This window comes from Strix aluco, chromosome 16 (assembly GCF_031877795.1).
Source record: "Strix aluco isolate bStrAlu1 chromosome 16, bStrAlu1.hap1, whole genome shotgun sequence".
Lineage (NCBI taxonomy): Eukaryota > Metazoa > Chordata > Aves > Strigiformes > Strigidae > Strix > Strix aluco.
Genome location: NC_133946.1, coordinates 15450485 through 15474549, shown reverse-complemented (window position 1 = coordinate 15474549; position 24065 = coordinate 15450485). Strand labels below are relative to the sequence as shown.

At 40.6% G+C, this 24065-nt stretch overlaps 1 protein-coding gene across 4 annotated transcripts in view; it reads left to right on the top strand.

Moving 5' to 3' along the window:
* The window catches only part of ABCC8 (ATP binding cassette subfamily C member 8), a 78862-nt gene extending 59620 nt beyond the window's left edge, over positions 1–19242 (top strand). For 3 of the 4 annotated variants that reach the window (XM_074842218.1, XM_074842219.1, XM_074842220.1), the window contains exons 26-39: positions 201–361; positions 1512–1581; positions 2264–2421; positions 3636–3728; positions 7258–7360; positions 8771–8884; positions 9513–9633; positions 9794–9924; positions 10632–10710; positions 11584–11692; positions 13263–13366; positions 14197–14330; positions 15628–15690; positions 18609–19242. In XM_074842218.1, coding sequence (XP_074698319.1) covers positions 201–361; positions 1512–1581; positions 2264–2421; positions 3636–3728; positions 7258–7360; positions 8771–8884; positions 9513–9633; positions 9794–9924; positions 10632–10710; positions 11584–11692; positions 13263–13366; positions 14197–14330; positions 15628–15690; positions 18609–18746 — 1578 coding nt within the window. In that variant the 3' untranslated portion in view covers positions 18747–19242. Of the gene's footprint in view, positions 1–200; positions 362–1511; positions 1582–2263; positions 2422–3635; positions 3729–7257; positions 7361–8770; positions 8885–8940; positions 8990–9512; positions 9634–9793; positions 9925–10631; positions 10711–11583; positions 11693–13262; positions 13367–14196; positions 14331–15627; positions 15691–18608 lie in introns of those variants that run through there. The other variant, XM_074842221.1, reaches the window with a different exon arrangement.
* Positions 19243–24065: the final 4823 nt, after the last annotated feature.

The window sequence follows — 24065 nt, the reverse complement described above, 5'->3', positions numbered from 1 at the left end:
ATCTCTTATTTTCATGCAAACACTCCCCTCTCCAAAGGATAATAAACTGTGATTTAAGATGGCTGAAAATCATTGGCAGTTTAATTTAAGGAGGAAAAAGGATTTACTCCTTACATTTCAGTCCTGTGTTTGTGTTCTTACAATAAATTTTAGACATAATTTACAGTGAATAATTTTGTTACTCTTTCTTTGTTTCTTAGGATTTCAACCATTCTCCATATTCAAAAGTTTTCAGCATTCTCTGCTGTCTTGGCATTGTATTATGTCTTGTCACATCAATAGCGGTGGAGTGGACTGGCTTGAAAGTCACCAAAAAGCTACACTCTTCTTTACTAAATAAAATTATTTTGGCTCCAATGAGGTATTCCTCTGGTTGTAATACAAATTGTATTGTAGTAATTTCGTGTTTCTTAGTTCAAGGCAGTCTTCTAAGCACAGTTTTTATTTAGTGACTGTGAATCACATTTTTTTTTTTTTGATGTGTCAATGAAAATCAGCAGGTATCAAACTACTGAGCAAGTTTTGAAAATGGTGAGCAGGCTGCTCAGGTTCCTAGATGTTAATCAAATGCTTCTCCTGCCTGACTGTGACTTTAGAGATTTGCTTCCTTGCATGTTTAATTTCTCTTTGCTGTTTTTAATTAGGAAGAAAACACAATTATTGATCAATATGTTATACAGTTCATTCATAGCATGCATCATAATCTTAATCACTGGAAATATTTACTGTCAGGCAGTGATTGTGTAAGCCTATAAAAGATAATGAGCTTAGACAAGTGTCATCACAGGCATCATTAGAGTACACTGGGATGCACAGATACCGGTAAAGGCCTTTGTTGTCCTGCACAAGTTTTCTTTCTAATGCATGAAAGTAAAGTTGTGGCTTGATTCAAATCTGCAACTGTTACTAAACATTGGGAAAAATACCTTCTTATCTTTAAGCTAATTGTATTAGACCCAGAAATCATGGAGAAGTAATACACAGGGAAAACCTCAGATAGTTTTGTAAAAACTTTTTTTGTTCAGATAGAATTAGACTTCAGGTTCACCATGAGTTATGGAACAATGGACAGTTACAGAGCAATAATGAAGTTTACATTTTGCATATGCAAATGTAAAGGAAAGGTTTTTTAATATATTATTCCAACTGTTCTTAGTTTTGCATTTCTATTCCCAGAAAGATGCATGACTTGCGATTTAACTTTGCATTTTATATGAATTGAAAAGGCCTTAAATTGCAAATCTAGAAGGACTTTTGAAAATGTAATCATGTGATTTGCATAGCTTAGGCAGTAGAGGGAGCTGATGACATGTTTGCTGTTGCGTTACATTCAGGACTGCCATTTTATTGAAAAGCCATGGTTACAGGGCAAAATGAGAAACTTCACTGTGGTTATCAATTTCTGTGCTTCTGTCTCTGATACAGTACCTAGCTTAAGGAAGACAGAAAAAAAATTTAACGGTATTCTAGTATCAGTATTATCATCTTTCCCATTCCTTGTCTCATTCTAGGTTTTTTGAAACAACACCTCTGGGAAGCATACTGAACAGATTTTCAGCTGACTGCAATACCATCGACCAGGTACTGAATAAATATATTCAAGCTGCCAAGTTATCCTATCTTTCTTGGTCTGAAAGACTGGATTTTCATTTCTTGTATGCATTTAGATGAAGTTTAGAGATGATCTGTAATTTTCATTACTATATCAACTTCCCTCATGATTTTCTAGGCTCAGAATTAATTCCTCATCCTAAATGCACATTGAAAAGCCATTTATTTGATTTAAGATGCCCTGTACAGAAAAGGGGAGCGAAATTAGATCAACGGTGATATCCCCAAATTAAGAGGATCTACTTTTTTTTAAAAGTGGGTAAAGACACATATGAGCAAATGAAATGAAAAAAAGGCAAGTGCTGTTTCCCAAAATAGAAATGACTGAAATTCAGATTATTAGTATTTACCCCAGACTGCACAGTTCATAGGATCAATGCAGATGCTAAAATCATCTGTTGCATCCCATCTGTAATCCTTTGACGTGAGAATTGTGGCCCACAATGCAGACATGGGAAGCAGCCTCATAGAAATCCCTTCAGACTTTCCCAAAACCCAGCAGTCAATTCAAAAGCAGACCTATACATTTAGTGCTTCAAATCCTCAGATTTTTTTTCCTGTTTAAGTGGGGGAAAGGAAAATGAAATAATGCTGTTTTAAACTTGGTAATTTATGGAAGATTCTGTGTGCTTATTCTTCTTTATCTATGCAGCACATTCCAGCTACCCTGGAGTGCTTGAGTCGCTCCACTTTGCTGTGTGTATCTGCCCTTGCTGTCATCTCATACGTCACACCAATGTTTCTCATTGCCCTGGTTCCCCTCGCAATCATGTGTTACTTCATCCAGAAGTACTTCCGAGTCGCATCACGGTAAGAGCATAAACCAGTGTCGTTCTGGCAATAGAAACGCCTTCTGCAGCGCATGATTGCATTGCAGAATTGTAGTGCTGGGGAACTTCATGTTTAAATTTGGTCCCGTCAAAGCCATAGCCCTGTCCGAAGTGAGCCACATCCACTGTAGTGAAAATGTGTCATTTTAAAAGCGCCTTTGCAGCTCTTCAAGCAGATCTTCTGGGAGGCATGAGCAGGGTCTTTGTCCCTGATCAAAGATTCTTACAAGTTCACAGGACACAAAAAACCAACTGGATTCTGTCCTCCCAAAGGCTGCATGCTGGGCACGTCCAAGAAAATGTGGTGACAGAACAGGGGAACTGATGTCTGCCCATGCAGGTGGAAGCAGAAATCTGTAAAGCCAGGGAGAGCTGGAGAATGCAGTATAACCATGGTGGTACTGCTGCCCATTCCAATGTGCACGAGCATCCTCTCTTGTTCTAGGTGCCTTTTAGTTTTTAAAAAGCTGAAAAATTTTAGCTATATCTGTGATTTTCCTCCTTCTAAGGTCACAGAGTTTCCCTCTCAGAGGTGCTCAAGAATCACTTGCAGCATTGCTGCGTTTATCCCTTCATGTATGCATGGATCAAGAGGGAGTCTGCAACCAATTTACTTTCTGCTGGAAGGAACTGAGACTCAATACTTTCACCCCACACATGCTTCCGCTGATTTGGTGACTGAACATGAGATTGAGAAGCACAACCTAATGATGAGTGCGGGCTCCCATTTACTCTATGGAGTGCATGAGCTGTACTGTTAGCTCAGAGAGAAGTTGTGCTGTCATCGGGGGATGAAGAGGGAAGAGAGAGGAAGTTGCAGTTTGCCTTCTTGAGTTTTGCCTTACTCGAGCTCTTATTTGCAGTATCCCATTAAATTTTTATTCAGCATAGAGCCAGAACAATGTTTAATTGAATAAACAATTGAGTATAAGAAATAGGAATATAGAAGAAATGAGGGAAGGCAGTGAAGGGAAAAGACCTATTCAGAACTCCAGCACTGTTTGTATTCAAATTTTAAAAGCAAAATACTCCTGGGTTCTTTGTTCCCTGCTCAGGAACATGAAGCACTGCCTCAGAATCTATCTGAACCTTACATATGTAATTATTATGATCATACTCCCTGGGCCTGTTTCAAGAGAATAACTGCACAACGAAACTGGCTTTTTACAAAATTCTTTTCATAACCCTCTCCAGGGACCTGCAGCAACTGGATGACAGCACTCAGCTACCATTACTCTCCCATTTTTCAGAGACTGTTGAAGGTCTTACCACCATCCGAGCCTTCAGGTATTGTTTTTTTGAGAAACATACATTACCTTGCTTTTGAATATCTATCTCTGATTCTGTTCTACAATTGTGCAGTTATAAGTGATGGTTAGTTGGATCACCTGGAAAATCCAGAGTCCCCAAAAACTGGTAAGGGGGAACTCCAGAATATTGAAGAACTTTAAGCATTTTCCGTGTGAAGGGGTTGCCGTAGAAAAACAATCTAATGTGTGTCAGCTGCCCTGCGGTAACTCTCCACACACTTGCACGCAGCCTGAAAAAAAAACCAACTCGTGGGCAAATGAGATTTAAGAAGCTGAATTAGCTTGCAATTACTACAGCATGTGGTGTGGCAGACTATGCGCTTGGACAGTTTCCACGGAACAACTAATATGCACTAACTTGTTATGCCAGAGTAATTGCTGTAGGAGTTGATGTCCTGGTAAGATAAACTGTGCATGCTGGTGACTTCAGAGGATACAATAACACCCTAAATTATTTTTCCAGGTTGCTAGCTGAAAATGTGGTTGTTTATACTGATTTTGAAAATATACAAGCTGGAGACAAAGTTTTTCACCTGATAAGGTGCCTGGGTGGTGTATCTGGGTGACAGAAATGGCAGTTGTGCTGTGACTGGTAGAGGTACCAACAGAACTACTGCCGAGCTTCCCAGCTGCCTTCCCCACACTAGTGCTGTTCTTGGCTCTTCCCCCTTGGCTCAAACGTGGCCAACTGTCTTCCACACCCATCTCATCTAGATGTCTACACGTTTTGCAAGTTAATGATTACTATTCTGTCTTTGAAACGGTAGTGGTTATTCCTCCTCACTTATAATTTTAATTTTGTAATAGAAGTAATGCACAAAGTTAACTTTTCTTAAACTATTCTAAATAGGATGTAAATAGCTTAATGAAAGAAGAACTAATTTATGAATTTGTTTCTTTTTGACTGAAGATAACTTCCTGAAGAGTGGTAGAACAGGATAGTATTTTCCATTATCTATTACTGTTATTGGACATTTAATTCGTTAAGTGCCAACAGTGTTCTCTAGTTTGTAGATATGTCTATGTTCACTTTTAAGGAAATTCAATTTCTCTTTTAATTGTTGCTTTTCTTATTTATCCATATATTCTTCTACTTCATCAAGAGGATCTTTAGAGTATTATGGCTGTATATTTTCAGGTGTTGATACACTAAATAATATTCAATGCAATCTAGCTAATATTTTCAGTCTTTTGGAATATACCCTCTTGATTCTTCCTGTCACCGTGAAATGGCTTCCTCTGTCACAGGATTGTGTTTGGTGCCTTCTTTTTCGTAAATCCTGCAGCCACTGATGTGTCTCTGACCCAGACAGCCATGTGTGTTCCCCAAGTTCTGTATTCCATCTGCCTGCCAGCCTCTCACATCAGCTGGTAACCTAGCTATTTTTAGAACTGTGTAGCTTTTCAGCTGCCTAACATATTACCAGGAGTAGAGTTTAGACTTGCTAGCTTGAGCATCCCTAAAAATAACACAAATTCAGGAATCCAGTCATTAAGTTAGGTGCCAGTTGCTCCTGGAGTGTCCTTACCCTTGGTAATTCTCCATCCAGCACTTACTCAGAATGCATATGGAAAAATGTACCAAAAAAATCCGGGGGGAAACCAGAAAGACAGCTACTGCTGCAGCTATAAATACACCTTCAACAGATGTCCTGGCCTGATTTATAGTTTGCTGTCTGGCACCTCAGATAGCGTTGGTGTTAAATAATCAATAAAATGTAAATGTGAAGGCTTCTGCAAAGACTAGTCTGTATTCCGAGAGGCCTGGTAATCTGGGGACACTTTGTGAAGAGAAATTCTGGTATTTCTGCAGTACTCCACCAACAGTGGTAACTTTGTCTGCATCCCAGTCCATGTGCATAGGCATGACTGGCTCATGGTGCACACCTCACGTCTTCTAACGTGTATCTGCATCACAAAATACCTCATGGTATAGAGATACAAAAGATAAACATGACTGAGTTGGCTCCAGGAGCAGGACAGCCATCTCTGCAGGGTAGGGCACTGAGGAAAGGCAGGGCTCACGAGCTCTGGCACTGCCTGACGCTAGTGCTGGCTCTCAGGAACACCCGCTGCAGGCTGTGTCAGCACACCGACACGCTCGGAGCCAGCCCAGGCTGTTCCCCATCACACACAGCAGACATGACTCTTACCTCTTGGCACATTGGCTAAGTTGTGAACAGCTAAATTATTTCCACAAAGTGGTACTTATTTCTTATCCTCAAAGGCATAAATGATTTATGTAAAGTCATAACTTTATTATACTGTACTCAGAAGAAGGATTAAGATACTCTGCAGTGAACAAATTTTGAAAGCTTCTCTAAGCTATGTACTTTGTACTGAAACAAATCTCGTATCTTTCTCTCATATCAGTATAAGGAGAGCTGAGTTTATAAATAAGTGGTGCTTGTTGCAACCATCATAGTTAAGGATATAAATAGGGCAAAGTTTTATAGGGGGAGATTAGTAGGTTTGTTAAACTTGCTAATGTAATAAAGTGGGGAAAAAGGCAAGCTTTGGGTGCTTAAACTAGATCTTCAGGCCTTCGAGCTTCTATTACTACCATGGAAAAGGCTTTTGAGCCAGCCTTCTCCTTTATTATTAGACATAATTATTGATACACTTTATTGTTAACATCACATTAATTTACACCTATGTAAATAAATACGCCCAGCTAAAAGGGGTGACTGGCTGACCTGGGTGCTTGCCAAGACCCCAGTCTGAATAGGTATAGCAGGGAATCATCTTCCATATCTGCTGAATTCAAGGCAGAATTCATTGTGGCAGCTATTCTGATGAGTGGGTGCAGATCCACTATAATAAACTGTAAACAGACCTATTTGTCATTAACCTTATTTTGTATTCTGTGGCCAATTCATTTAGGGGGCTGGGGGAGAACACAGTTCTTTCCAGCCTGTTACTTTTTGTTGCACCATGTGCTTGAACTTTTGTTTTCCAAAGTGCTCCATTTGTTTAGTGATAAGGACAAACATGTTTGTCTAACACTGGAGCTACGATGACTGGAGGTACTTTGAATTTGTACTTTATAAATGGGTACAATTTAGGCACTGCAGTAGTATAAATTTTAAAACTTGAGCTGATATTATTAACCGAGAAGAACTGTGTTCTGCTGCATTAATAGTTCTTTTCACAAGTACATGCATGTACTATTCCTCTCTCATATATATTTTTATTTTTTTAGTTTCAGAATTGTCTCTCTTAGAGTTGCCATGTAATAAAATACATTTAGAAAATGCCCAGTGTGATCCAGAATTCCCATATAGAGTTTGATCAATGCAATACCATCCATTTATTCCTGAAGATACTTTACAAATACAGTTTGCATGTGTCTAATGTCTACAGATGTCACTGAATTATTGATAGGCTGATTTAGATCCTGTGTCAAGCTGTCCATGAACACATACCCCCAGAAATTAATTTTTTTCATTTTTCCAAGACTCCAAGGTGTGACCCTTTTTTCTTTTTTTTTTTCTTTTTTTTTTTAGGTACGAAGCCAAATTTCGACAAAAACTTCTTGAATACACAGATTCCAACAACATTGCTTCCCTTTTCCTTACAGCTGCCAATCGCTGGCTGGAAGTCCGCATGGCAAGTACATTATCTTTGTGTATACACAATGAATTTATCTGCCTTAATTCCAAGCAATCTGATGAGGCATCCAATAGTTATCGAGCCTCATTTGGGTTTTGAGGCTGTACCTTTACCCTTTATATCTGTCTCTATCTATAATGAACATGTGCCCAACCCAGCCTGGAAGCTGAATGAGTATGAATTTTCCCCATAGCCTGCAGCTGTTTCTCCAAGACAAGAATAGTTTTTATAGGTCACATTGACTCCTCTGTGTGTGACGAGTGATCAGAGCTGGTCAAGCTGTGTGGCCAGCCAGGGTGCCTTTGTGGGACTGTGTGAGTCAGTGTCAGCAGGCCTTTGCCTTGTGGCCTCCCAAGAACATTTCACCGTCTTGGAAGCTCTCTTAATAAGCAGAAGGATGTAGACAGGTTTATGCCTGTTTTGGGTCATCTGAAGAACACCAAAGCTATTCAGGTGCCTGTTTCATTAGGGCACTCAGTAAAGTGGCCTGGCATGAGAAATTATTTATTAAAAATAATTCCTTGAGAAGCAAATCAAGGAGTGTTATGTTGTGGGCGGTGACGTTTGTATCAGACTTTGTTAGATTCAGGTGTAGTACCACTGTTGTGGTAACATGGGCTCCTTTTACATGTGATAAGTGTATGTTAACTCATATTTCATGTCACACTCTATACCTCCATTTTGGACTCCATTTTAGCTGGTACCTTTTACTACCTAAATTCAGATATTGAGTATGACTTAAATAAAATGTTATTGCCCTTTTATATGTTCAGTGCTGGGCCATCTGAAGTCCCTAATTCTGATCAATGCCTATATCACTAAACAGTACAAATACAGGCGAGTGACAATTTCCCTCCTAGTCTGTTACATAGTTTTACTCAAAGCCTTGTCTGTGGGAAGTCAAATCACTAATGATTTAAGTTAAAGCAGTAAAAGCCCCTCATGGGTGGACACAGTCCAACTAATAGATACGTGCTGTGCAAGAACAGCTTATTTGCACAAATATGGATGGTAGCCACTCAGTGGCAACAGTGGTGCCTCCCAGCAGTTCAGCAGCAGAGCGGAGCTGCTCACAGATGGGATCACATGAGCATTTCCCTCCCACCCCAGGTAACATCAGCTGCACACTTTCAGCCACCTCCATTACATGCTTAAGATACCTGTGTTGACTTCTCCCAAAGAAGATTAGGAGTGTTGGTGCAACTCCTGTGTACAACAGCATTTCTAAACAGCACAGCCACGCTAAGGCAATAACGGGTTCCTAGGCAGGGTCTGTGTGGAGTTCTGTGGTGTTTCCTGCCTGTATTTCAAACTGTGCAATGGGTTTGTTATTTGGTGTGCAAAGTTATGAGAACATTTTAATCATTTGTAGACTTATAGTGATGGAGCTTATTCATATTCCTTCAGGAGTACATTGGAGCATGTGTGGTACTCATAGCAGCTGTCACTTCTATTACCAGTTGCCTGTATAGTAAACTCCCTTCAGGACTTGTAGGCTTGGGACTAACCTATGCTCTTATGGTAAGAATCTCAGGACCCTTTCTGTCTCTCCCAAACATTTTTTTGTAATTCTTCAGGGCTCAAAGATGAACAGGAAGATCGAAGGTGTCTGTACATCTATAGTGGGTACTGTAACATCACTGAAACCATGTGTTAACTTCAGTTCACATTCAGTGGTTGACATATTTGAGTGTGTGCTTTCTTCAGTTTTTAGATAAAATATTTTTTTAAGTATTAGTTCAAATATGTCAACAAAACATGGCCAAGTTGCATCATATCTTTTTATATTGTCTTCCATTGTGAAGAATATTTTTTCAGCACATCAGTTGTAATTATGCCCCAGTACATCATTCTGGACTGTCAAACCTTAAGTTACCAAGATGATGTCTCTTCACCTGTCTTTACTGTTCCCCTCCCCCTTTCGTGTTGGTGTAGATCAGATCTCCATAGTAGCAAAGTATCTGTGCACTGCAGTTAGGAAATTTAGCCATTGTTGTCACCCTGTGGATGTGTACTGTACAGTTCATTCACAGCTTCAGCTTATTAAGGCTGAACAAGTGTTACTGTGGAGGAGTATAAACTGCATGCTGGTCAAATGATGCAAACTACTTAAAATATGGAATTTAGTAGTGTATTTGCTTTACATCAGGTGTCTAACTATCTGAACTGGATGGTTCGTAACCTGGCTGACATGGAGATCCAGCTGGGTGCAGTGAAAAGAATCAATGGCCTTCTCAAAACAGAAGCTGAAAATTACGAAGGGCTCCTTTGTAAGTGCAGTTTTGTGCAGCATGCAGGAAGAGCTTGCTGAAATTTTAATGATTTTATGGTGTATTACCATGAAAAATGTAGTAAATCACTTAATGAGCTGATGAATTTATTATGAGAGGGTTGGTGGTTTGGTTTTTTCCCCCTGTGCTCTTGGTACAGCTTCCTCACAGATTCCCCAGAACTGGCCAGACAGAGGGGAGATCCAAATCCAGAACCTCAGTGTCCGATACGACAGCAACTTAAAGCCAGTGCTAAAGCATGTCAATGCCCACATCTCTCCAGGACAGAAGGTAAAGAACTGTAGTGATTTTGAGCAGCTTTTTATAGACTAGCACATCATAGAAGTCAGGGTTGAAAAAACATGCCACAGTATGTTTTGATGACTGAATTACAGAATTTTTGCTCCAAAACAATATAGTGCACTGGAAAGAAGTCTATGGGTTTCTTAGTTGGTGTATTTAGGCATACAGTAGAGTGAGAAGTTAGAACTACACACCACTTCTCAGTATCCCAGTGCCCTGCTGTCAGCATGCGGTGCCAAAAGAGGTGACAGTGACCCTTGACTGTGTTAGACCTAGTTTCCTTCACTCCCATGTGGCTCTCTTGCCTTTATTCCCATCATTTCTCTTCTGCTTCATGGCGTCTCTTTTCTCTCTGTTTTTCTCCTCTTAAGTCCCATTTGCCTTTGTCCTTCCTGCTAAACAAGGCCACCTCAGGGTCCTATGTTTTGCCTGCAGCACTGCCTAGCCCTCCTTCTGCTCCTCTGTCACTCTCCTATTGTTCCTGTGTATAGGACTGGCCTTGGTTTATCCCTAAATGCTCAGACCCCTGAAGACAAAGAGGGAACTTAGGGACTCTGTTATGGCCAGTTCAGTTTGACTGAACTGTCAGGAGGCCACGGGGATCAGAACAGCTCCTCCATCACTCATCCTAAGAGTCAAATACAGACACTGTCTGTGTCCGCTCACCTGATGTTGATCTGCTTTCTGTGTCACAGATCGGGATCTGCGGCCGAACAGGCAGTGGAAAATCCTCCTTCTCTCTTGCATTTTTCAGAATGGTTGACACTTTTGAGGGTAAGATTACACTTTTTCATATCAGTCAAGCTTAGCTCCTGACGGTGCTTTGGTAGTCCTTAACAGCAGCACCTTTGAAGTTCGATTTTTGAATCTGCAGGACACACTCTCTGGCCTTGTTTAAATACAGTATCGTCTGTCAGCTGTGCCATTGATAAGCTGGATCAATAAAAATTCTACTTGACAGAAGCAAAAGTTCTTTTGTGCTGTTAAATCACAACAGTAGGAGCAAACCATAAAAGGGGGAGGTGTTCAAGTACAAGGAAGGATCCATGCACAAGGCACAGATAGGGCTCACTGGGCCCAGAAAACTCAGCAACTGGGGACTGCAGTTTGGCCTGCTGCCCTGGAATTTCCTGCCATATTCCCTGCTGTGTGTGCCATGTCCATGTACCTCATGGAGTGTCTTCCTGTGCATCTCAAAAAATTTTAGCCTCAGTTTCCCAGCCACATCACCCACAGGACTCTTATGCAGAGCCAGACAGTTGTACCTGGAGATAAAATTTCAAAGTTCTCAATAGCAATTTGGCTTTCTGAAATGCTTGTTCCCCTTGGTAACTAGTCCCTGGTTCAAGTAACTTCTTATCTTGTTGTTTGGTAGATGTATATAGTGGTCAAGCAGACAAGTAGTGTGTCCAATCATTCATAAAAGATTACAGGTACACTTTGTATTCTTCCCAGCTGAGGTATAGTCTCAAGACAGTTGTGCTTGCTGCTTAACCAAAACTTGTCTCGTCAGTGAGTAAGGGGATATGCAGTTCAAGGCTTGTTCCTGCTGTACTGTATTGCGAGCTGAAAGTGAGGCCGTGCCTTTGCCAGCAGCTGTGTGGCATGGTGAACAGTCTAGCTGACTATCCATTTTCTTTTGAATAGGAAGGATTATCATTGATGGTATAGACATTGCTAAGCTCCCCTTACAGACGTTGAGATCCAGGCTGTCAATCATTCTCCAAGATCCTATTTTATTCAGCGGAACAATCCGGTAAGCATTAAGCACCAGTAATAAAAACCATAGAATGGCTTATTTGCCATGATATGTTATAATTATACCATATAATGACTCTTACAGAATTGCTGATAGCAAACTGTTCAATTCCGGTCTCCTCAGTTGGAGTAGGGGGATCCCTGCCTCCTGTCTGTGCTTTTTCCCCATGCCTGCCAGACAGCACCTTCCCAGTGCCGGAGCCTGGGCAGCACAAAGGCATTCCCTGCCTGGGAAGTAGGGAAAGTCACTAGTGATTCCTCCAGGATCAAGTAATCGGTTTAGCTCACCGATCCCATAACCACCCAGCACTTCTTGAAACCTTCTTTCTCCTGCATCTGTTTTCATCTGTCTGCCTTAAAAAATGAGATGGAAAAAATGCAGACTAAAAAACTAATGTAGAAAAAGGGGAAGCAATAGAACAATGTGAGAAGTACTGGGGGAGGTCTGGGGTATTTCCTGGAGCCTCTATCCGTGCTGATTTTCTAGTCTTTGAGACGTTTCTTCTTCTGTAAGAACAAATGCCTTGTTCCTTTTTTTTTTTCCCCCCCTCTTTCTCTGAGAGGATGATGCAGTAGAAACAGTGGCAAAAAGCTCCACAGTTTCAGACAAATGTCCTTCCCTATGTCTGTGGCATTTACCTTAGAAAGGAACAGTACAAGCCTCAGTGCAGAGTTAGATCACCTGCAGTTAGTTTCTACGTAAAAGTCATCAGAGTTCACTGAAAATGATACAGGCTTCTGTGGTTTGCTGACTCCACACTAATACAGATGCCAGGATTATCTCCTGAACTTGCCTGAATAGAGCATGGTTCATTCATGTCAGATGAGATGACTGTATACCTTTGTTTCATTAACCTATTAAAAAATTTATTTAGCCCAGCATCATTCACAGCACATACAGTAGGAGTAAAAAGTAAAAACAAAAAGTATTACGCACCATTGAATCTTTTATTTCTGATTCTCATTCTGTATACTAAGATGATGTGAGATTCACTTTGTTGCTATCATTTCTGGGCTACAGCAAGCTAAAATGACATTCATCTGCTCATAAATCCAAGATTTGTTCAGTTGTAGTGAAGACTTGCATTTCATAATTCAGTATGAATCTTGGTTGTTCAGCATTCCTATAGCAGTAAAGAACAGAGACACATTGGATTTAAAAGGAGAGATGGTAGAACTTTGGCTTTGTTAAAAAATGAATGTTAATTTAAACTGATTATATTCACAGTTTTTTTCTTCAGAGCTTTTTCTAGTAAAACATGAGAATTTCTCTACTTTATTCAGAACAAAATAAATTCTAAAACCACAAAGGTCTGCAAAACAGAAAGCTTTTCCTATTAGGCTCAACTGAAAGAGTAAAATTTTGTTCTTAATCATATTGGGATAAATGTTGGCCGAGTCCACAGAATGCAATGGATTTATACCAATGATAGATCAGAATCAGGCCCACCCAGATCTTTAGCATATGATTCTGATTATTTGCAAGTTTGTTTCTAAGCACACTAAAAGAAGTAGCACATTGCAGAAGTTTATATTGACTGATATTCTTGAATTACACATAACTGTAGGTTTAACTTGGACCCTGAGAAGAAGTGCACTGACAGCATGCTGTGGGAAGCACTGGAAATAGCACAGCTCAAGCATGTGGTGAAAGCGCTCCCTGGGGGCCTAGGTAACAAGACTTTCTTCTCGAGAAGATTCCTTCCAGTGTTCACAACAGTCCTGTTTCACATTTACTATGTATTCAAAAGGTAGCTGCTGAAGAAGAAGCTTTTTAGGTTTATGGAAGGTGATAAAAAGTGCTTGCCAGCAGGCAAAGGCCCTGTATCCATCTAACTCCCTTACCAGCTGCACCGGCGGGGCAGAATCATCTTTCTATTCAAATCAATGGTAAAATTATTTTATTGCAGTATGTCTTTGTTATGAAGCACTGAGGTTTACAGGCCTTGTGAATTCAAATAAGGTGTCAAGAAGTCAGGTGTTATCTAGAATATGTTCTTTTGTATTTCCCAATAGTTGTGTCCAGGGAGGAAGATTTCAGAAGCTTAAAGGTGTGAATCATTTGGCCATGAAAAAAAAAAAAACCCAAACCAAAAAACCATTAAAAAAAACCCACCACAAAAAAAAACCCACCATAAAAATGGTAAGTTATACAGCCTTAGGGTGAAGAAATGATGGATGCCACTTTGACAGGGGGATGCAGTGTCCTAGACTGCATGACTGCATGTGTTCCAGAGGCACTTGCTCTTAAACATCCTTAGCTACTTTGTCTAATAGATGTAAAGAATATCATGAGACAGAAGTACTTGTTGTTTTGAACACTGGAAATAAACAGGCAAAATTGGGTCACCAGCAGCTGCAGACATAGGAAATGTTACTTTGAAAATCCTTATGCTGAAAGTGAGACATTATTTTCCAAGCGGCTGCTCCACTCTGATCTGACCCTCTTGTACACACACACGTGCACACCCCATAATAGTGGGTTTGCTCTATCATTTCCAGATGCTATAGTCACAGAAGGAGGTGAAAACTTTAGCCAGGGCCAGAGACAGCTGTTCTGCCTAGCAAGGGCTTTTGTGCGGAAGACGAGCATCTTCATCATGGATGAAGCCACAGCATCTATTGACATGGCAACAGTGAGTTTGGAGTGTTTCTGATTTCTTGTTTTTGTTGAGGGGGAGACAACTGCAGTTCTGTCTACTCTGTAATATGGTTACACCATATTTAGTGCAGACGTGTTTACAGTCCAGGGAGTTGTGAGTCATTGCTAACTAATCTAAAGAGCTTTTAAATCGTTTTACTGGGGGTTTAATATTTATTCCAGCATTGCTTGCGTTAGGAAAATGAAGCAAGTTATTTTCATTGGCGGTTTGATTTTCTAAAGTAAACAATGCTTTGGAAGGTCGGCTGGGGTGGGCAGTGAAGGGTAAATTGGCAAACAGGCAAATTTCCCCCGCATGGTGGACAGGACAAGTCAGGAAGTTAGAAGGTTTGAAAGTAGAGTCAAGGAAATAATCAGAGACATAGAAAAGACGTACTGGATTATTGCATTAATTGCCTGAAATTGCTAGACAGAGGTTAAACCACACACTAATAATGCACCGTCTGGATTTTATCCGAATAGAACAGTACATTCTTAAGATTTTTTTGTTTCCCTCTGTTTTGTTATGAGAAATGTTTCTGTTGTCTTCATGATTATTCTATGAGTAAAGAATATAATGGGAGGGTTTTATTATAACAGGTACAATTTTTAGTGTGCTGGGTGTCAATAAGGTTGGGAATTAGACTGTACACAGCCCAGTTAAAACACATTTTGAATTTTGATGCATTGAGGATATAGTTTCTCCCTTGAGGTACATATCTAAAGAATGGTATCTGTGCTAGAGACATTTCTAGGCAGAGTTTGGTACACAACGTTTCCTAAATAGCAAGGGATGAGTACTTGTTGAGTGAGAACTATGTATGTTAAGACCATCTTAAATATCGTCTCGGTTGTTAAATACGCCAGGTACAGTGCACTGCCTTGCTTATCCCTGCCCCCCCTTGGTGTTAGATGTCCCCCCAGTGCACGGGGACATTCCCAGGCCTCCAGCAGGGTGAGGAACACACCGCAGAGGTGCCAGCATGTGGGCGGCCTGGCAGGACCCTGGGTTCACCTTCCATTCCCCCACTGTAAAACTGAGGTCAGGATCAGAGGGGCTTGGGGCAGTGCACCGAAGGCCAGGGGCAGAGGCTGGCAGGCGTGAGCAGGGCTGGCTGACGAGACCAGGCTCTGACTTAGTTCTGGCATGTAGTTAACTTTTCATTTCTGTAACAAAGGGTCAATGAAAGCATGTCAATAAAATCAGTGGTTACTTAAGCCTTCTTAGTGTCTGTGTGTCCATCATGTAACTTCTGTGGTTTGAAAAGCAACTAATGTTTTGCTTTACGCAGGAGAACATACTCCAGAAGGTAGTCATGACTGCGTTTGCTGACCGTACTGTGGTTACAATAGCGGTAAGTACAGTCTCTGCTGCCATTCTGTTGCAAACAAGAATCAGAAATGCCACATTAGTCAATTCTTGACAATGTTAAATGTGTTAATTTGGCCATTAATCTTTTTTTAAAATCGATGTCTAAGTGTAAGCTTTCTTTTTCATTTTAAACTGCTTTCTTATTTAAATACATAACAACAGCTTCTTAAATGTGCTGCATGATGCTAAGTCTGATTGCCTGTAAAGGCATGTAATCTAAGTAATCTATTTTCTGTTACTCATTTTAGGTTAATTTAAAATATAATATGACTTTGACTAATGTGAAATTTAAGAATAAGTTTCATCAAGCTATAATAATCATTTAAATAAGGACAAGTAAAATTGTATAATAGTTCTGCCACTGGATAAAGCAATTACATTTCAGAATTTAAACAAATAAATGAAAATCATAGTAACTTTGAAAAATAAACATTCCATCCCTGTTGACAGTGATTGAATTTAAGTTTGCATATTCTTGAAGTGATTGTACAAAGATCTTGAGTATCTATAAAAAAAAGGTTTATGAAAGAGATTTGACCTGAATCAAAGCAGCTGGCTCAACAGATATGTCAGAAGTAATACATATCTTTTAGTCCTCTATTTTCTAAAAATACACCTATTTCAGGAAGGTGAAATAAAGTCATTATGCTTCTTAACATTTAAAAATTAAATACAAGTCAAGAAATCTCTGCTCAGGAATCTTACACATTCTTTTTATTTTCACCTAGCAAATGTGTAATAGAAAACCTGATTTATCTTATGGTATCCATTCAGTGTGTCATTATAAAAAAAACAAAGGAATCATAAGCATGAAATTTCCAGATTTCTCTGCATGAAAATTCTGAGTTGCAGTGCATTTTGCATTTATGTATCTTTTTCAGTTTGTTTGTGGATAGGCTGAGGATGTTTATTAGTCTTTCACTCTCTTAGTGAGCTTTAAACAGCACAGTTCAGACAGCATTTTGGAATAAACTTACTCTGACTGATTTTATTTCCAAATGTAACTGTGGTTTCCAGCAGGTGGGTTTGCATTCAAAACACTCTGTAGTAGAAACGTCGGGGGGGTTTGGGGGGGGGTTAGGTAGTGGTTTGGTTTTTTGTTTGGTGTTTTTGTTTTTCCAGAGAAAGCTGTATATTCCTAATTTATGCTTAGGAAGAATAGGAATAGGAAGAGTATAGTATTGGGTCTATATTATTATTTATGTTACTTTACCAGCATGGCAGCACTGACTGTGTTATACGGAAAGAGATCAGACCAGGGCACCAAGTACAACTGGAATGTGGTATTTCAGTCCCTTCTCCTGCCTGTGGGCTGGATGAATGTCACAGGGCTGCAGCAAAGATGAGATTTGTAGAGGCCATCAGTGATCATTTTACGGAACATCTGGCTGGGAAGCCACAGAAGGAAATACAAGACTTGTTTTGGTACTGAGGGTGCCCTGCCCAAGATCTGATTAGGAACCTTATGGGTGAAGAGCGACTGTGTAACAGGGACCACAGTATTCTGAAATGAAATATCTCTGCAGGAGTAATACAGACCAAAAAGTCCAATGCAGTTACAGTCAACTTTAAACAGTGGAATTCCATAAAATTGAGGAGGCTTGCTAAAAACAAAACCCAAAAATAAATGGGGAAAAAAAAGCTAAAAGAGGAAGTGAAGAAAATGGAATCTGATAGGGATTGTGGAAATTACTGAAGGATTTTATTCAAAAATCCCAGGGCCAATGCATGCTATTTATTAGGAAAGGCTTGAGTAAGGATAGAAAGAAGCTTGTATGGCTAAACAAATAATACTATTTGAAACAGCAAGGCATTCTTGTAAATCTGAACTTCTAGCCAAATAAAGAAAACAGAAATGATCATAAGTTCTGGCAGAGTACATGTGAAAATGCAATAAAGCAGGCCAAAAAATGAGTAGCAGCTTTGGAAGCCATCAAAACTAATAATGAACCCCTGAATCCCTGAAACACACCAGGAGCAAGAAGTCTGTCAATCTATAGGGCCATTTGATGATCGATACCTGAAAGGAATACTCAGGAAAGATAACGGCACTGCAGAAAAGCTAAATTAATTATTTCCAGTATTCACTGTGGAAAGAACTGGGGAAGTTTCTTCCCAATAAAATAATCAAATGTTAGGGCTTACTAGGAAAAGGGTGGAGAACCAAAAAGAAAACATCATACCATTGTATAAGTCTGTAATTCACACATACCTTGAATATTGTGTGTACATTACACGAGGATCATCCAAGGCGTGGAACTGCCCCTTAAGGGGAGCAGCTGAGTAGGCTAGGCCTCTTCTGCCTGCAGAGAGTAAGGACATGTGAGAGAGGTCTGCAAAATGATGAGGCAAGGGGGAAGAGGCATCAGATGAAGCTCTGAGCAGGATGAAAGGGGGTACTTGTTCATGCAGTGGGGAGCAGGCCTGGAAAAATCTTTCCCAAGGGATGTGGGTGCAAAACGTTTGTGAGAGCTCAAGAGAAGACACAGGCAAGGTCCTAGAGGAGGGACCTATTCAGTTTGGCAAAGACAAACCACAGCAAGCTCAGGAACGCCCCTGATCCAGACGCAGTCCAGGGCTGGGAGCGTACTCACTCGTGTGCCCTGTCCCCAGTCTTCCCGGCTGCCTTCCTGCTGCCGGCCGGGGACAGCTCAGTCTGGACTCAGATGACTCTTCATACTCAAGTACCTGTGTGCAATTTAGGTACTTGAATATCCATGTGGCTCTGGGCCTGTATATTTATCTGCAGTATTTGCACAGTAAATTAGGATGAGAAGTAGGATAAGTAGCCTTAATCAAACTTGGAACTCGTCAGGAAAATTAATTTCTGGAAGTCTGTCTTATCCTGGGATATATTTGATAGATAGACTGAAGTGGCATTTTGTATTATTTGTTTTTCAGCACCGCGTGCACACGATCCTCAATGCAGATTTGGTTATTGTGATGAAGAGAGGGGTTATTTTGGAATATGACAAGCCTGAGGTTCTGCTAGAACAAGAAGACAGTGTCTTTGCTTCTTTTGTACAAGCAGATAAGTAATAAAAATAAATGAAGCATTTTAAAGTACAATTGTATTATTTTCTAAAAATGTAAAATACCTGTAAATAAATATTATTTCATAATAAATTGAGGTTTTCCTTTTTTTAATAAAATGGGCCATTTTTCTCCACCTGAAGCATTACCAAATTCTCCATGTACTTTCCTTTTTTGTATACTACTACTCTTGTTCTTATTTGCTACCAAAGAATTATGAAATATAGTTGAAAAAAACTACATGGGTGAAATATGACAGGATACACATCAAACATAGCCAGCATGGAGTTTTTATGTAACTCTTAAACTGCTCCTGTCATTTTATTAACATGTTATTTTTTATGCGTCATAGCCCTACTGTAGATAATGCTCATGACTGACTAAATGCAGAAGGAAAAATTATATACCAAAGGTATTTCTCAAAAGCTTGTATCTCTTTTAATGATATGACTCTGTAAAGCTTTAATATCTAAATATAAAATCTATAAAACCTTTTTTTTTATCTTGTGGTTTATTGATCATTCCTGTGTCTCTTGGTCTCTCCTTTAATAGGTTTTAGAAATTAATCACAAGCCGATTCCTTTAGTGTTTCTTAGGCTGCTTCACCTCTACCCCCACTGAATCGTATTACACTGATTCCAAACGGGACTGAGCCCGGCTCCCTCCCACACTGTGAGGAAGCGAAGAGGAAGCAGGTTGTGATAAAGTATCAGTGTTTAATGCACAGTGTTTCCAGAGCAGGACAGACATACATATTCATCTGGAAATTATCGCTCCAGATCTGGTAAATAAACAGCATCAAACCTTTCACTGTAGCTCAGAGCCATGAGAGCTTGACTCATTGTCTCCTAGTTTCACATCTTTCGCCCACTGTCACACTTTTTCTAGATTCACTGTGATCTTTACCAATAAATTATATATACTTATTAAGAGAACTTGTAACCACTGAAATTATCCCAATTCGACTGAACAACTACTTAGCCCTGCCCTGTAGATTCATTGTGACAATCGTTCCAGGATCGGTTTGCTAAGGGGTTAGAACGTCAAAGACTGAATGGAAGGCCACAATGGATTTTTCACCATTATTCTTTCTATAGCAACTTTGGCTTTACATCCATTTTTGTCCTCCTCCCCTTTTTGAAGAAGTCCTAGTACTTGAGAAAACTTCTTTCTCCTTTTTAAATCTCTTTAGCTTGCTCAATTAATTTGCGATCTGTTTTTTAAAGGCTTTATTTTCTAGAAAAAGATATCCAGTGTTCTCATGGGATATGTGATATTTTTAATGCATTACTTCTAGCACTGCAGCAGGGAACAAGGAAAACTGAAGAACTGTTGTTGCTGTTTAAGTAGTGCTACCAGCTCCACAGAAGAGTATTTGCAGCATCTGCCTGCTGTTACTTGTGCGATATCTAAGGGCATTAAACTGGTGCTGGAGAACATAAAACCAACAGGAGAGTGGAGTGTGAGCAACAGCAAAAGTGGGGAGGTGAAATGCAGTGATGCAGATGACAGCATGAGCTCTGCCATTGCCTGCTACAGATGAAGAGAGAAAATGGACAGGTGGGAGATATCACCTCTTCCAGGGAATCATTTTGCTGGGCAGCTTCGAAGGAAAAATAGCTGCAGAACTATTCACCCTGGGATGCCAGGCATCTGTTAGGGCTCAGAGAGGAGGAAGGGGAGCCAGGTGCCTATCCTTCCAGGGTAGCAGAAGGGCACAGTGCGCACAGAGCGGGTTTCTTCTACAGCTCCTGCACCTGCTGTGACCTAGCTGCCCAGCACTGGTTGAGGGCAGGATCTCATCCCATAAAAGACTTAGGAAAACATCACTGCACAGGGCATCACAAACTCATGCTGCAGAGAGAAGCTTTGCAACCCTCTGTGGAAGATCCTAAATCCTAAGGGCAAGAGGAGAGGTACAGAGAAGTGAGGTTTCATATGCTTTTAGTAAATTGCCTGGGATTTGAGACTGCAGTTTGGACAAGCTCCTCTTCCACGAGCTTCTGACAACCTTACCTGGAAAGGCATGCAAGGGACTGAAGGACACAGCATATCACTAAGAAGAGTATATTATATCTTAAGGAATCTATATCTATATATATTTTAAGAAATAAGACCTCAAAGTACAAGTGTCATGTGCTTCCATTGTAAATGGGGCTCATATTTCAAAAGCAGCATTGCAGGAGAGTAGGGTGAGTTGGTTCATATCCAGTGATTAATGGTACCACACTGCTGGATAAATATGTGTGAACAGGGAGGCGTCTCAGCTACCGCTTGGACAGAATACACTTCACCATTCCTCAGCACGTTTCATCTACTCTTGTTCATATGGAGTCAAGTCTGAGGGGGTTTCTGCCCCCTAACTCCAAAGGGTTAGAGTCTCAGCAGTGACCAGAAGCAGTATCCAAGAAAATTATTCTATGGTGGGAGGCTCACTGCCATTATCTGAGTGATTAAACCTGTTGCCTCAAGATAGGCATTCCAGAAGTTGCCAATTGAACCAGGCACACAACTGTATTTTGCATGGCAGTGAAACACTGCTAAGCAAAGTGCTGTATTAAAATGGGTGCAAGACAGCCCCAGAGCAGCCATGTGAAGCTGCTGAGGGGAGCTGCCATGTCCAGACTTTCAGTTCTCCTCCGGGACAGGACTTGGCTCAGTCCCAAAGGTGTTGGTGAGATAGCCTGCCCATAGAGATGCAGCCAGGGTCTGGTTTATTTTGTTTGCTTTCTATAAATGCTCCTATTATACAAAAACCTTTACAGCATTTACCCCCTTGTCTTAGTGTGGCCATTTCATCCTGTTCTACTTCTAGGGGGACGCTGTTTCCTCAGAAGGCCAGGGGGCACAGCGTGCTGCTGCCTTAGCCAGCTCTGCTCATGCCTTCCCCTGCGGCTCTGCATAACCAGCTCCCCCCTCTTCTCTTCTGCCTCCCCCCCTCGTACAGCAAGGGCATTCGTGAGGTTTAATTGATGTTAGGCTAGCACTGCATAGCCTTTGAAAGAAAGGTCTACTCTGCTTCCAAAGGCAGAGTAATACCATGGTGCCAACTACATTTTAATCTAACAGTTACACTACTATCTTCTTTGAGAGCCTTAAAATTAGGATAAGGGCAGGGGGGGGGGAAGGAGTTTTGAGATGTAAAACCTATTTTGTGGGTGGAAAGATTTACCCCTCATGATTCAATACAGCAGAGTGGGATTGTTCATTCCCGTGAGCCCAACTTGTGCAGCAGCTCTTAACACAAATATGTTGGCTCACTCAGAAGATCTGTCACTTTTTTCTTTTAAGTATCTGTCAGTTGATCCACAAAGACAGGGCTTCTCTTTATTCTGCTCTAGAAATTCTTCAGCAGAAGCCACTTGCTTTGCTGTCCCATCTCAGCCAACAAGTGCTCAGATGTGAAGGAAAAGAAGTGGCAAATGACAGTCCCAATAAAGAACAGAAGTGGAAACAAGGAAACACCTTTCTAGCTCTCCGGAGCCCAGGATTCCTAAAACCAACACGGTGAGTGTGTTCATTTAACACCCCTTGCCGTAGCAGGCTCCATGGGTCATTCCTGGCACCAGACTGTGAAGAAATTTACCTTTCCCTTCACTCCTTGCCAGCACGGTTTTTTTTCTTTTTTCATTCTACATTCATGTAGTTACCGCCCTCTGGAGGAAAAAGAACAGAATAAGGCAACGGTTAGAAAAGAGTAAGGAAAAATGGCACAAAAGGCATGACTGCCTCTTGAATACATATGTCCATCTCTGCAAAAGAGTGTGAGATACCAGTGTATGAGATACCCATGTCCATTATCTGCAAAAGAGTGTTACCAGTGAACTGCATGGTGGTGCAGAGCCTCTTCATGCTCACTTCAAAATGCTGCAAGTAACTGTGAGCACTCATCAACTACGAGCTCCCATGAGAACCATGCCTGTGACAAGTAAATCTTCAAATTGCTTCATCCGTTTGGGTTTTTTTTTAAATGTTTAGAAGGAAAAGTATAAAAAATAAGTATTTCTTAGAAGTTAAATTGTATATATAAACCATGTACTTAAAGCGTAGGTACAGGTGACGTATTTGCAGCATGCACATAAAAAATGTCTAGCAGACAAAGCGATACAGAGAAAGGGGAAGTATGTTGGTTAAACAGCGGCCTGGCAGGCAGGTGCCAGGGCACCCTGTGGTCATTTTAGTTTTATATATCAAAGCGGCAAGAAAGACAACCCAGAACAGGAGAAAGTGTGGAGTATTTGGGATGGAATTCCTCCAAAAGGAATGGATATGTCCAAGGACATGCAACTATTCATACATAGAAAGTAGAAATAGTCTAAAGTAACAGTAATCATTTAATTACAAGACCTATAATGACTGCTCAGAGAGCTCATACTTAAAACTACTATTCTGAAATCCTTAGGTGGGCCACAGTAAGTAGTTGTAGGTGGTGAAAGTTAATTTCAAGCCCAGCTGGCTGGCTCCCAACCATCAACCAGGCAACTGCCTTGCCCAGGCAATGCCTGCCAATGACTGCTGTACCGTGGCACTCGGAGCCAAAACTGGAGGGAAAGTCCATGGACACATACAACTTGAAACATATAATCATAAATCCCATGGCACTAAAGAAAAACCTCTTATCCAGATATCCTAGGATGCTTTAGCAACTCTACAACTTTGGTGTCTAAACTGAAATCGAAACACAGTATTTAAATCAAAGTGAACACATGAATGAGAACGTTGCTATTTAAACAACGGAGCAGTCACATCAGAGTGTTTTCAAACACTTTTTCTTGCCACGAAGGTACACCCTTACACGCATGCACATGTATGTATTGATCCGCACACAGACATCATACCGCCACACACAGGTTCTAGCTTCCTGCCTCCTTTTGTTGCCTCTTCTGGCGATTTTGATGTCTGCCTGGAAGTTCATGTCACTGTGGGTTAACCATTTGTAGCCAGATCATTCTTCTGCAACTTTTACTGCTGTTTGGACAGTAGATGTTCTCCTGTGCAGTCAGCTGCTGTTACAGATCATGTCATTTCATAAGCAAGTTCTTTCAGAAAAATCCTTCCTTAGTCAAGGCTAAATAGCAAATTTTATAAGCGCAAATGAGCCCCTTTAATTCCAGGTCTCTGTTTAACCATTATGGTCTTGGACCTGGCCTCTTCAAGCACATTTCCTACCACTGCCTGCCCGATTCATTAGATGAATGCTTTCCTCCTACTTACAGGAAGATGTGCAGGTGAATTTCAGGATTTTTTTTTTTTTTTTGTATTAAAGATTTCCTTTAAAAACATCCCCAGCACCATTTTGGTTTTTATTTCACGGAATAATTGCCC